Below are 14,044 nucleotides of genomic sequence, written 5' to 3' on the forward strand. Positions count from 1 at the left end.
AGTCCCGCTCTGTTGCCCAGGCTGGAGTGTAGGGGCATGATCTCCACTCACTGCAACCTCCGCCTCCCAGGTTCAAGCAATTTTCCTGTCTCAGCCTCCTGAGTAGCTGGGACTACAGGCACCCGCCACAATGTCCAGCTAATTTTTGTATTTTTTTAGTAGAGAGAGGGTTTCAGCATGTTGCCCAGGGTGGTTTTGAACTCCTGAGCTCAGGCAGTCCCCCAGCTTCTTCCTCCTATATGTATTTTTAAATGATAAAATTGAGGCGCACATTTACATAAAGCTCCTTTGACAAAGATGTCAACTGCAAATTGCTCATCTCAGCTGTCCATTTACAGGATTCGGATTTTCTTTAGAATAAACTGCAAAAACTCTTGTTGGGGTGAATCAGGCACATTCTTCTTGAATAGGCTCATTCTGAGAATACAGGCATCAGTGGAGATGCAAACCTGTTATAGGACCTTGTTAAGTGTCTGTCAAAATTCTGGAAGCCTCATTTTAAAGATAAAAGACAAAGCCAGCATTGCCAGTCACCAGTTATTAATAAAAACCCTCTGTTGATACTTCCTGTACTCTCTAATTGTGGCATAAAGGATCCCTGGGGCATATATTTACTTTGATCAGTAGCAGACTAATTTTCTCTGTTAAATTATGTTTTTTTCAGTAGACCCAAATCAAAAGAATCAATTTAATTTTCAGTAAAAGTATTCTCAGGTCATTTATTTGTATGAAATAAAGTAAAGGAAATGCAAAAACGTTCAATTTCTCTTTAGTCCCCTGAATTATGCAACATTTCGATTGGTTAATACTACAGTAGATCTTTGAGACAGAAGTTGGGCTAGCTAGCAGAAGCCAAGAATCCTCAGAGACTCAAATCCTTGTGGGGATTGTGGCAGGGACTGCCAGTCTTTCCTTTGTATCTCTTTTCCCTGTTTTACAAAGAGAATCTGTATGGAGTCACTAGGCTACCAAGAAAAAAGGCCAGTTCTTGTCTTTTTTTGAAGCTGACCTTGACCATGTAACTACATACAGGACTATAGGATGCAAGCAGAAACCCTCTTTTCCTATATTTCCTTCTTCTTCCTGTGCTCTGGAATATGGATGTGAGGGTTAGAGCTACAGCAGCCATGCTAGTCTACAAGGTGACTGTGGTAATGGAGGCTGTGCAAACTGGAACGGGAGGGAAGGTGTCTGGATCTGTGGCAACACAGGCAACCATACCATGCTGAATGAGCACCTCCGACTTTATATGAGAGAGAACGGGATTCCTCATCGCATACCTCACCTAAGCAACTTATTTCGGGCTTTTTTGGTCCCTTGCAACCGAATGTAACTTAACTAGTACATGTGGTTTCTGTTAGAGTGTCCATTATTTTTTCTTTTCATTTTACTGATGCAATTTTCCTTTCTCATTCTATAATTAAATATTTTACTGTTAAAGGCTTAGAAAATGAGGATTAGTTGCCAAAGAAACATCTTAAACCCATTCCTCAGATATACCACCACTAACATTTTAGAGTTAATGTTCCACGTATTTTACACACACAGACACACACACACACCTGCATCCCACACACAAACATGGGATCCTTTTTTTGTACTAATATGTCATCAGCATATCTTCACATCAATAAAGTTCAATGCTTATTTTAATGGTTTGCCTTTATTCCAATTTCATAATTTATAATCGATAACTTATTGCTAGAGACTAAGACTGTTTCCGTTTTTAAAAAATTGCCATAATGCCTCATAAACATCCTCAAACATATGCCCTTGGCTACTGCCCCAAATTTTTCTTAGGATAAATTTCTAAAAGTGGACTCTCTTGGTCAGATAGTATATATGTTTTACTTTTGGATACATATTGCCAAACTGTTTTCTGGAAAAGATATTTTAATTCATACTCTTGGCAACAATGTATGCGAATGTCCCTTTCAGCCAGCAATAAATACGGTCTTTTTTAAGAAAAGAAAAGTTAACACAGGGCCAGAACAAAGACAGCATGTTGACAGCAGGGCTTGTAATGGCTAAATTGAAAGGAGGTAGCATCTCATGCTGAATAAAAAGGCTCTTGCAGCTGAGCAACCTGGTTTTGAGTCCCAGTTTTACCACTACCCAGTTATATAACATGGGGTTAGATAATTAACTTTCCAATCATTGTCATTTTTTACATGCAAAGTGGAGACATTAATAACGCCCGCTTTACAGTATTATTGTGAAGATTAAATAAGACAGGTTGTAAAGCCATTAGGCTAGCGCAGATCTCAATATATGGGAGTGACTGTAAGAAGACGTTCTGAATTGGCAGAATATCACCAATAACACAAATGAATTTCCATGGCACTCTCCTCTTAGCACAATCATTTGGAAGCCCATGCAGATTTCAACTTTGAGAATTCTCTCAGGACTGTCCATCTGCAACTGCTAGAGTTTTATAACTGATCGATTGGTTTGTAAAGTAGTTATAAATGCTTCTGGGATTGTTCTATTATAGGCATAATATCATAATCATCAACAACAGCATGAATAACAGGTTATCTAATGGATAGTGGTAAGAGAAAGAATCATGGTAATGGAGAATCACTAGCAGCTGAATTAGAATTCCAAACTCAGGACAGGCACACACAGACATCCACATACACAGTAATGCAGAGAAAATCTAAAATTTACTTTGCAATTTGTATGCTCTTTGGATTCTTTGAAAACTGATGGTTTTTCAAAAAATAGCTAATAGTCACTATGACACAAAATAGTGAGAGTGGATACCTGGCTTGATTTCATTATGAAATAATATATTCAATGATGCAACCTCACAAAATTTAATTCTCATTTATGGCTTCCTATGATGATTGCATTATTCCATTATTATGATTCCTTATTAGAAGGTGCTCATTATTACACTATGCTAGAAGCACCCTGCCCTGAAATGGATTCATTGAATTGTTTTCTCACACATTTTAATGATGTATATTCATGAGGGAATGAATGGTCTTGGAACACAGTAAACACATTTTTGCTAAAGTATTGTCTTTGATCATTAAGTTATATGTAACTTTCTCTTTGGAGGAGAAATTCTTTCCATTTTTCATCATGTGTCTTTTCATCAATTTTTTTCTACTTTTTAACCCAGCACTTAACATTTATACATACGTTGCTTTAGGCATTGTATAACCCACGTTCTAAGAACGTTGATGGAAACCCAAAGGAGAATAAACTCATAAGTGCCCTTTCTTCCCATACCAATTCTACCTTTATCAGTCTTCTCTCTTAATTAGGGGATATTAATTCAGAAAACACATGTCAGCAAGAATGCTCAATTGGAGATAATAACAGACCCAGAAATGTCTTTGTACAATCAGAATATTTATTTATTTACCAAACTTTCGATATGATCCTGTTGGACTATGATTCATTTATAAAAGTTATATATGTATTGACTGTCAGAAGCCTGCTTTTTGTCTCTTATCATTTTAACAGAAAAGTAGCCTTGTGTGGCTGTAAAGTTTAGCAGTTCTTTGATTTCTACTTGAGGCAAAGTTGGGATAAGCTCATCTTTATCATGAGCTAGTCTAGGTCAGAAGACCATGGGACTGGTAACAGGTATCTGAAGTAAAGCATCTAAATAATGGGAGGAAAGGTCTGGGTTAGTGAGATATGGTACTCAGGGCTTCATCTTTCAGCTCATCTGCACATCCCAACATCCAGTGATGGGATATCACTAAAAAGTTGTGGCCTGGGTAATCCTACAGTGGATTAACACAGGGGGGTATTATATCATGGGTGTATGAATCACTTATCCTTCAACCTAATCCACAGCTGAGCACAAGGCAATAGTTATCCATGGCTAAGAATTAGGCAGGTATGAAATCACAAGCCTCTCAGAGTCCAGGCAGAGTCAATGCTTAGTAATTTGAAATTTTCTACATCATTTTTCCTCTGTTTTCCAGTTACATGTTATATTGTGGTCTCCTAAAGACCCTTGGCATTAATCTCTCTGTAATTTGTTTCTATGCTGTGTCTTGGAGGCATTTGGTGGTGACCATCCAACTGAAAAATATTGCTTTGTTAGTTTAAAGAAACAATTTTCATCACAGATTTCCTTTCGCCTCCCTTAAAATGGTCCCTATCAGAGTCAATTCCTAGTGATCTGCCTAATGTAACAGAAAGCCCCTTCTTTGTCCTGAAAATGTGCATATATATATACATATTTTTTTTCTACACACATAGCTGTTATGGGAAGTCTGCAGACTTAGACATCAACAAGTCCAACAAGCCCAGGACCCTTTAGTCCTTTGATGAGAACAGCCTATATTTAACAACTGCAAATTTTCCATATGCTAGAGAAAGGCAAGAATGAACTTCCATGTTTGAAAAGCTGTGTGCGTTACAATAATCATCTTTATTTTAATTCCTTCAAATTAGTAACTTATGATTTAGTGTTTTAAACCACTGAATGAGAAGTCTCTGTTCACAGAATCTGGTCATATTTTACAAACATAATAGCATCATGGCAAATGATGTCTCTCCCTTCTCTACACATAAAAGCATCAGAGGGCTCACCTGCCAGTGGCTAGCCAGGGTGGGCGGGGCCTGAAGCCCGTTGCTAGGCTGCCTGAGTGGTGTTTCACCCAGAGGCTGACAGCAGGAGCTTTGGTTGCTTAGCAACCAGGTCCTCAGCTATAGCATTTTTCTTAATGAAGGTTTTTCATAATTCTCTGTGTGATTACCTCTGCTGAATATCCAGACGCATTACCTCTGAATTACCAACTCATTCCTCTTGATTAAGTACAATTTTGCATCAAAATGATTTTGTACAAGGTTGTTCCAAGTCTCTTCACATTTCCCTTTCTATTAGAACCATTGGCTGACTTGGTGGTGCTTCCAAACACTATTTTTTCTAGCTGTGATTTTGTACTTGAGAGTTACTCCATAAGCATACTATGGTTTTAAAGGCATTTTAGGTCATCTCCAGGAACACTGCAGGTGAGTTAAGGGCTGAGATCATAGTTCCATGTTCCATTTGCGTCTCAAAGTCATAAGTGAAAACGTCCTTCTAGAGGCTGTCACCTCAGAACAGACTGGGAACTTTCTTATCTCTCATAGTTTGCAGAAAGAGAGGAGAGAGGAGATAAGTACTTGGTATGGTTGATTTCTTGAAGGCTTTTCTACATGGCATCTCTGATATAACCTGGATAGCATATTCAGAAAAACCTTTCATGGAAGTTTGAACTGTTATTTGTCAAAATTGAATAAGATTGACACTATTTCATCTATAATGAACTGACCGGACAATTCAGACTTTTACAGCATCATAAAGATGCCTCAACACCATCAGGTTTTTCCCAAATTGGTGTGTTAAATTGCGTTTTAACATATAATTATTAAAAGTTCAACTTGAGGGTTTTCAAAAGTAAAATTTGTACACCTCGGCTCCTTGACAGATACCTTTGTCTTACCAGTTCTTGTAAGTGTTGACAGATACCTTTGTCTTAACAGCTTTTGTAAGTGTTTACAAACTTGCTAAATATCCTTTAGAATTTAATATTATAATAGTCACAAGGCATTATATCATTTTATTCCTGATTCTGGAATTTTTATTTTCTCTGTCTTTTATAAAGATTCACACTAGAAGAAGATATACAAACCTGCCCTTCCTTTTTTTTAACTACCATGAACACACACACATGAAACAAATCCAAAAAAAAAAAAACAAAAAACAAAAAACAAAGGCATTGGATCTGAATTGCCCTCTTATGTAATAACTGCTCTGCTGCTTTTAGAAAATTTGTAGCCCACCTTCAAATTCTCAGGAGCCTTATGGTTTTATGGAAACAATATTGTCTTATGGGACTTACGGGAATCCTTCTGAATATACAGGGATTCTTTAAAAAATCACAAACGTGCATGTAGGTTTGAGGGATCATTGTCATAGTTTATTGCACTGTGGTTTGTTCTGAATGAGATATATTTTCCATTACAAAATTCTAATCCTACACATAGACATTACACAGGCTCGCAAGTACATGAATAAACACTCATAAAAGTCAGAAATTCCATAGTGCTTATATTTTATCTGCAAGCCATTTGAGGATTTGTGATGTCAGAATCTAAGGTATGTAATAAATGTGGTTGACGATCTTGGTTTTGTATCAAAACCACCCATGAAGCTGTTACAAAATATAGGTGTCATTCCCTCACTGCCTAGAAGCTCTGATCTGATTGTTCTGGGTTTGGGCCTTTGAACCTGTTTTATTTTATTTTATTTTATGTTTTTTGGGGTAGGGTCTTGCTCTGTCACCCAAGCTGGGGTGCAGTGTTGTGACTGCAGCTCACAGCACCTTCGACCTCCTGGGCTCAAGTGATCCTCCCATCTCAGCCTCTTGAGTAGCTGGGACTACAAGGCTCATGCCACTACTCTTGGCTAATTTTTAAAATTTTTTTGTAGAGATGGGGTCTTGCTACACTACCTAGGCTGTCTCAAACTCCTGGACTCAAGCAATCCCTCCCCCTCAGCCTCCCAAAGTGCTGGAATTACAAGCATGAGCCACTGTGCCTGGCCTGTGCCTGTATTTTTAGACAGCTTCCTGAGTCAGACTGTAGAAGCCCGACATGCAAGAGCTTCCCCAAGGTCCACTGATGGTGAGGGTGAGACATGTGCACGCTCGGATGGGTTATGACATCCTCTTGCTCATACCGTACCTGGGTGGTGGCTGTTGAAGTAGTGCTGCTTCTTGATCCCCACATTTGTTGAAACTGTACTCTGATTTCTGCAAATGTTTCAATGATAACAGCAATAAACACGTTCTGAAAAAAATCACAAACCAGATTTATCAAACTCTAAGAATGACAAAGCAGAGGGCAACCAAAACCAAACCAAAGATCTGCAGAACCATCACAGAACATAGACTTTCTTAGCAAAATTCTCTGCAGTACCTTCACAAGCCAGGCAAGGAAGAAAATGAGAGTGATGAAATAGAAGTAGGAACGCCAACGGGGAAAGCTGTCAATTGCTCTGTACATGAGGAACACCCAACCTTCCTGCGAGGCGGCCTCATAGACGGTGAATATACTGGTTCCTGCCATGACAGAGGAGGACAGACTGAGTCACAGTTGACTTTTGAAATAAGAAAGCAGTTTCCAGAAAAACAATCCATATTTATCCACACTCATTTTCTCAATGACAAAAGCTCTTCAAAAATTGAAAACAGTAAAATGTGAAACATGCAACACATTTTACTGTTCTCACTCTTAAAATTTTAATAAAGTTGTTTCCGACTTGAAGTCAGGGTAATTTCAATATCTCTAGCAATAAAATAATTTGATATGATACCTTTAGCTGTTAAATGCAACTAATAATGTGGAAAAGGAAATGAACGGTCAAACCCAGTATGTATAGGTATAATTTTAAAAAGGATATGTACCATTTAAGCTTGCCACTTGGAGCCTAACACATTCAATAAGGTGAAAAGCACCTGCTATAGTTTTAACCAAAATGAAAGAAATGGCAGAACTGGGTTTCATTTGAAATCACTTTTTCATAGGGAGAGTAAAGTGTCTCAGGCTCCACAATGAATATGATGGAGCTTGTCTTTGGATTCCATGGTGTTACCGAACACCAAAATGTAAGGCAGTGAATCGCCAAATAGGATTTGTATTTTCTGGGAGGATTATCTCTTAGAAAGGACTTCTAGTCATGGAAAGAAAGGAAAGTTAAAAATATGTGGACAGATTTTTTAACATTGGCTAAGAGAACCTCAAATGCCATGTAGGGAAAAGATATGTTTAATCCTAACAACACTATGAGATGTTTTACAGATGGGGAAACTAAAGCATATAAAGATAAAGTGACTTGTCTAAGGATGCAAAGATAATAATGAAGGGAACTGGAATTAACTCAGTCATTCTGGTACAAAGCCCCACACCTCCCAAATGTGATGATATCTTGTCTCTTAATAGCCTTGCTGGAGTTAGTTTCTCTATCTGTAAAATGGGAAATAACACAGACTTTATAGTGTTGTGAGGATTTAATGACTTAATTCCTATAAATCATAGGGTAGGTTCTTAAGATATTGCAGGTATCATTATGATTATAAAATTGAAAATAATTGCTCAATATGCTTTTGGGAGAAAACACACAAACATATATCACTGAAGTTGTTTATAAAATAACTATATGCTGTTATTCATAAAACTGGTAAACATTTGTACCACAATAAATCCTACTTCTCTAAATAAGTTTTATTATTACAGAATATAAAACCAATCTCCACTCATATATTTTCTAATTACATAGGAATTTAAACTAGAATGTGCATATGACCAAGTATCCAAGCTAAGAAGAGGGTTTTGCACAAGTTGGGGCAGCTTCACTATTTCTTTGAGCCTGTGCATGAGAAAAGCAGAATCAGAGCATCAGCAAACACCAATGCAAGCAGAACAGAAGGCAAGTCCAGCCGCAGACTTGATGACGAGAGAGAAAAAGAGGCTGGAAAGAAAAGCTAAGAGAAAGAAGAAAAGCATATTCCTATCACCTATTATGTGTTAATGTGTGTTCATATACTTTACATAGAATATAACTTCATAAATGTCCTGCCTCTCATTTTAAAAATCATATTTTGTACATTGGTACTGTAACTCCTTATCATACAGCTGATATTTGTGAAGCATGTTGAGTTTCTAGGCTCTGTAACACACTTACATGCTAAGGAAATCTGTCTTATTAGTTAGGCAGACAGGGAAGTGGGCATGAGGGCAGATATTATCAATACCATCTTACAGAAAAGAAAAGTGAAAGTCACTGGTTAATGAAGCTCTCCAAGGTGGAAAGTATAGAACCAGAAATGGAACCCATATCATCGGGTCATAAATTTTTTTTTCTTTACCATGCTATTTATATTTTCTCTTGATTGAGACTGGGGCTTTAACAAGAAATTGTTAATGGGTAGAAACATAGAGTTAGATAGAAGGAATAAGTACTAATGTTCCATGGCAGAGGAGGGTGATTATAGTTAACAACAATGTATTATATATTTCAAAATAGCTAGCAGAGAGGCCTTGAAATGTTCCCGACACATAGAAATATAAATGCTTGAGGTGATGGATATCCTAAATATCTTGATTTGATAATTATGCATTTTACCCATAAAACAAAATATCACAGGTACCCCATAAATATGTACAATTATTATGTATCAATAAATATGTTAAAAAGAGATTATTTTCTCTTATTATCCTTAAATACAGTTAATGTTTTTCTGAGGGATTACGATGGCTAAGTTTATTGTATATCGATCATCTTTAAAGATAAAACCAATTAACTATAAAATAGTTCCTTTTGTTTGCACATCATTTCTTAAAAGTTGACTTTTAAGAAAAAGGTTCAGGGAGGAACAACACATATATAAAATGTCAACAGCAAACAGAAGCAATTGTTTTTATTAATGATTCATAGGTACTAACACTGGACAAAACCTTTGCTTATGTGCACTGAATATGAAACATATTTTTAACATAAAACAAATAATTTATAATTTATATCCCTTATTTTCCTCTAGGTTTTTGAATGAAAACAAAAAAGTGGCTATAGAAATCCATTATTATCTACCATTAAAGTTTAACAGCTGTACTAACTGAGCATTTTCATGTAAAATATGGAGCTTGTCACCATAAAATTCAATTTGAGAGGAACACTGAATATTATCCTCCCTCTCTCTGTCCAGATCTTTCTTAATTACATCTACAAACAAGATGTCATTTGGAGTTAAGTAAAAAAGAGCACATTTAACAAGTAGCCTTAAAGCTTCCACTCTATTTTTTTTTCTAAGTAGACAAAGGAAAAAAGGAAAGAAGCAGAAACCCACAGTACAGCTCAAAGAGAAGGTTTGTTAATACAAAGAGGTGAGACATTTGTGAAAATATAACCAAAACACTCCCCAGGAAGATGCTGACTATGGAAAGAAATGTTTCCCATACGTGAACTGCACTGGGTAGAAAGGTTGTGAAGAAGTAGCAGTTACAAAGGCAAAGGCAATGGACTAAGATGGTCCTTCCTCATCACTTTTCTACTCCCAGCTTTGCCAAATATAGCAAAAGAAATCACTTTTCAAAAATGATTTTCCAATGGTTGGCCAATATTTAAACTGACACAAATCAAATAAATGTTCCTTTCATTTTCTTTGGGAAGTGGAGGACTCTCAGAAAGAAACTGTAGCTGCTGAAATGTCTTTTGCACAGTCCCGTTCTCGCTGCTGGCCCTGAACTGCTTCCCTCTGACCCTCTTGGCAGACTCCTGAGCTGCCCAGCTCAGCTCCTCTCTGCCCTTAGCTACACTAGGCAATGGCCCTCAGTACTCCCAGAGAGCCTCCCATTCACCTATCTCATGTCACTCATCATGCTGAATTCTCTACGTTGTTTGTTTCCCTCACTAGGTGTGAGCACTCTGAAGTTAAAACTGTATTTTTCATTTCTGTACCAGATGCTGAGGAGCACTCAAAGATTGTTGATGAATTAAACAATGATTTTGTAGCCTACAGACATACGAAAGCATTTCTCAAATATTTGCTTTCAATTAATTCTTCCTCAATATTAATACTGCACAGACAATTTGGAAACTATTTTATAGTGAATTGACTTCGTTTTGCCGATTTTCAAATTTCTCTTAAAACACCTGCATGCTCATATATAAACATAAAAACCCATTCTAAACACACAGAAAAGTCTTCATCTACTGTTTGATCCAACATGGAAAATTTCTGGGAAGCACAATGATTCATATAAAATATTTTTTCTAGATGCGCTGCAGAATATTTTTAGTCTATTTTAATTACAGAACTAAAATTTCTGGCTAAACGACCATATTTTTGTTAAATGAAAAATGATGCTTGACAACAGCATCTGGGAATATAACGCATTAATTTTTTAGAGAACAATAAGGCCTGTTCCAAAAATATCCCTGGAGAGCTCTTGGAATAGCACTACTCTCTCAGACCTTAACCTCTCAAGGCACAAATTAAGGCTGTGCAAGAAATGCAATCACAACAATGTTACTCATGAAAATCAGCTCTCCTGACTTCATTCTTTCTGACTTCTTCCACTAGTGGTTTGAATTTATTAAATAAGAAGACCACAAGTCTACGTTTAGAAGATAAATACTAACCTTGAAACTTTCTACACACTTCCTGTATCGAGAATGAGTACAGGATATTTTTGTATAGCTCTGAATGAAATTATATCCCCATCTGTTTTGATTACCTTTAGGATTTTATTGACTGCCTTGCCCTCTTCAGCTGACTCTTTTCCCATGAAAAAAAGAGGTGAGATATTTGTGTTTTGGGAGTACTCCCATTTGTTTCTTCTAGTCTCAGGTTAATAACCACATTGTCATCCCACTCTCAAGTGAGAGGGTCATAAAATTGTGATGATAACTAGTAACACTCTACAAACCTGGGGTCCTACCACTAAACCTCTCTCCAAACACAAACCACCTACAGTACTATTCTAACAACGGGAATACCTGATTTACCGTGATGGAATTTGGAAAGTTAGAATTGGAGACGTAGGCCCGAGACAGTGGAATAAGAATGAGTCAGTACCCAGGGGCTTGGTCTGAATAATCACCTTCACTCCCACACTCAGAGTTTTAAGAACAAAGAGGATTTATTTTAGGACCATCCATTTCTTTCTCTCTCCCAGTGTTTGGATCCTCAGCAATGTTCTTGAACTTTAACTCCTCCAGGGATACGGAACACACTATCTTCTGAGGCAGCTCCATATCAGGTAGGCAAGAGCCCATTCACTGGGTGCTGCCAGGCCTCAGTCCCTTTGGGAATCTCTCTTGGCCTTGCAAGGCACAACAAGCTATAGGAGTCTGCAGCATTAGTCCTTGCAGCCCCTTTGAGTGAATCATCCTTTGTTTTATCCTGATCATCCTGCTATAAGTGCTTGTTTTCTTATCTAGTCCTTTAACTCCTCCAATCTGATCTACTGTTTATGAAATTGGCCTGATTATCTGGCTTCACTTACTGTCTGGGAATAGAATTTCATCTGTGGTGAACAAAATGACAACTTTCTTGTTACTCAAGATCATCAGTTTCCCTCAGACTTTTCTAAATCACTCTTTCTGATCCTCCAGCTGACCAATCAGACATCACCCTTTTCAGAGAGAAGCTGATCGACTTTGTCCTTGTTAAATTTCCGCTTGAGCATCCTCCTCAGTTGGAAGGGAAAAGAAACTTACATGTTACTCAACCACTACACATGGATGACTATGCTGTATCAGTGTCTCAATGAACTGTCTACTGTCAGTCCAGTAGACTTAACTGTAGAAGTGTATGATCCTTATCCTAAACTCCAAATAGATATTTATTTGCTCAACTACAGTTGCAATGACTAAATATTCAATCCCGAATGGTGGTCAAATAAGAGCTTGATATTTACACACGTGTATGATTAGAAGTACAGCTTGCTCAAGATGGGGTGGGTTGTGCTATACTGGGTTTTAATTTATTTATTTTTTATGTTTGCATATATACAACTTGTTCTAATCTCCAGCTATTTTTTTTTTTTTTTTTTTGAGATGGAGTCTTGCTCTGTCACCTAGGCTAGAGTACAGTGACTTGATCTCAGCTCACTGCAACCTCTGCCTCCGGGTTCAAGTGATTCTCCTGCCTCAGCCTCCCCAAGTAACTGGGACTACGGGCACATGCCACCATGCCCAGTTAATTTTTGTATTTTTAGTAGAGACAGGGTTTCGCCATGTTGGCCAGGCTGGTCTCGAACCCCTGATCTCAGGCGATCCACCCACTTCGGCCTCCCCAACTGCTGGAACTGCTCCATAGGGCAATATTCTTATTAAACTGCAGAACCAATGAAAAAAGGAAGCTATGAATAGTTTAAGAGAGAAATTGCTGAAGCTACCCAAAATGTAAGTTTGGTACTAGTGACATCTGCAGATGGATGATGCTTTAATGGGAAGGTCTGTCCTGTGCCTTGCAGGATGAGTAGTGACATCCCTGACCTCTACCCCTTAAATTCCAACGGCCCCTCCAACCCCCAACCAAAAATATTTGTAGACATTGACCAGGGGTCCCTGTTGGAAAAATTGCCCAATTGAGAAACACTTTTCTAACTTGACAGCCTTTCTGATCCTTCAGCTTTTGCCCTGCAGTGCCTAGCACAGGGTCTAGCATAAAATTTATATTATTTTTGAAATGACTTGAATCTCTTCACTTGAGATCAAAGGTGAGATTTAAAAATGACATTTTATTATCCCTTAAAGATTTCTGAAGGTTAAAAGCCTAGCTCCTAAGACATCGCTTGTTTGTGTAAAGTATTTGCCACACAGTGGACAGCTCAATAGTACCAGTACATAAATTTTTATCATTTTGCTCTTTTAACAACTAGGCACTGAAAACAAAAGCTTAGTCCTTTTTAAACTTCCTGCTATGTAATAAGATGACTATATATATGCATATCTTAGAGTTTGGGGGAAGGGAGGCTATCTCTGCTTGCAGAATGAGCCGTTACAAAAGTACATTAATTAAAATTGAAAAAGAAAATTAACATATTTTGAATGAAATAAATAGTGCAAAATTTTCCCGAACGAAATTAAATGACTACCTTCTGAACTGTCCCAAGACAAACCACACACACGGTTTTTTTTTTTTTTTTTGAAAGCTTTCAGGTTTTTCTTCTGAATCAAGATGAGATATTCAATATATTCATAGAAAAACACAGAAGAAAACAGATTAATTCTTAATCCATGTTGATAGACTCTGGTTCTGTCTGGACCATGAGACAGATAATACAAACTTGCAAAACAGTTTAATGTTTTCTACAATGAAACCTAAGCAGCAGCCACCAGATTTAGAACAAAGCGGCTGCCTCTTCAATTCAGCTACAACTTGCATTTGTGGTCACTTGTTGATGACAAAATCTATATTGAAATTATTATTTCTTTTGTTTTTGGTGAACTCTCAGTTTCTCTCACCCTCTGATAATCTCTTCGCTCAGATATACCATATTTTATGCAGATTTTAGCCACATA

At 37.4% G+C, this 14,044-nt stretch overlaps 1 protein-coding gene across 6 annotated transcripts in view; it reads right to left on the reverse strand.

Moving 5' to 3' along the window:
• Positions 1 to 14,044, reverse strand: part of NALCN (sodium leak channel, non-selective) — a 342,682-nt gene that overhangs the window by 215,881 nt on the left and 112,757 nt on the right. For all 6 annotated transcript variants that reach the window (XM_021929744.2, XM_003914045.4, XM_009192178.4 and 3 more), the window contains 2 exons: positions 6,934 to 7,076; positions 6,700 to 6,804 (listed from right to left, as the gene is read on the reverse strand). In XM_021929744.2, coding sequence (XP_021785436.1) covers positions 6,700 to 6,804; positions 6,934 to 7,076 — 248 coding nt within the window. The remainder of the gene's footprint in view (positions 1 to 6,699; positions 6,805 to 6,933; positions 7,077 to 14,044) is intronic.

Source organism: Papio anubis, chromosome 15, assembly GCF_008728515.1.
Source record: "Papio anubis isolate 15944 chromosome 15, Panubis1.0, whole genome shotgun sequence".
NCBI lineage: Eukaryota > Metazoa > Chordata > Mammalia > Primates > Cercopithecidae > Papio > Papio anubis.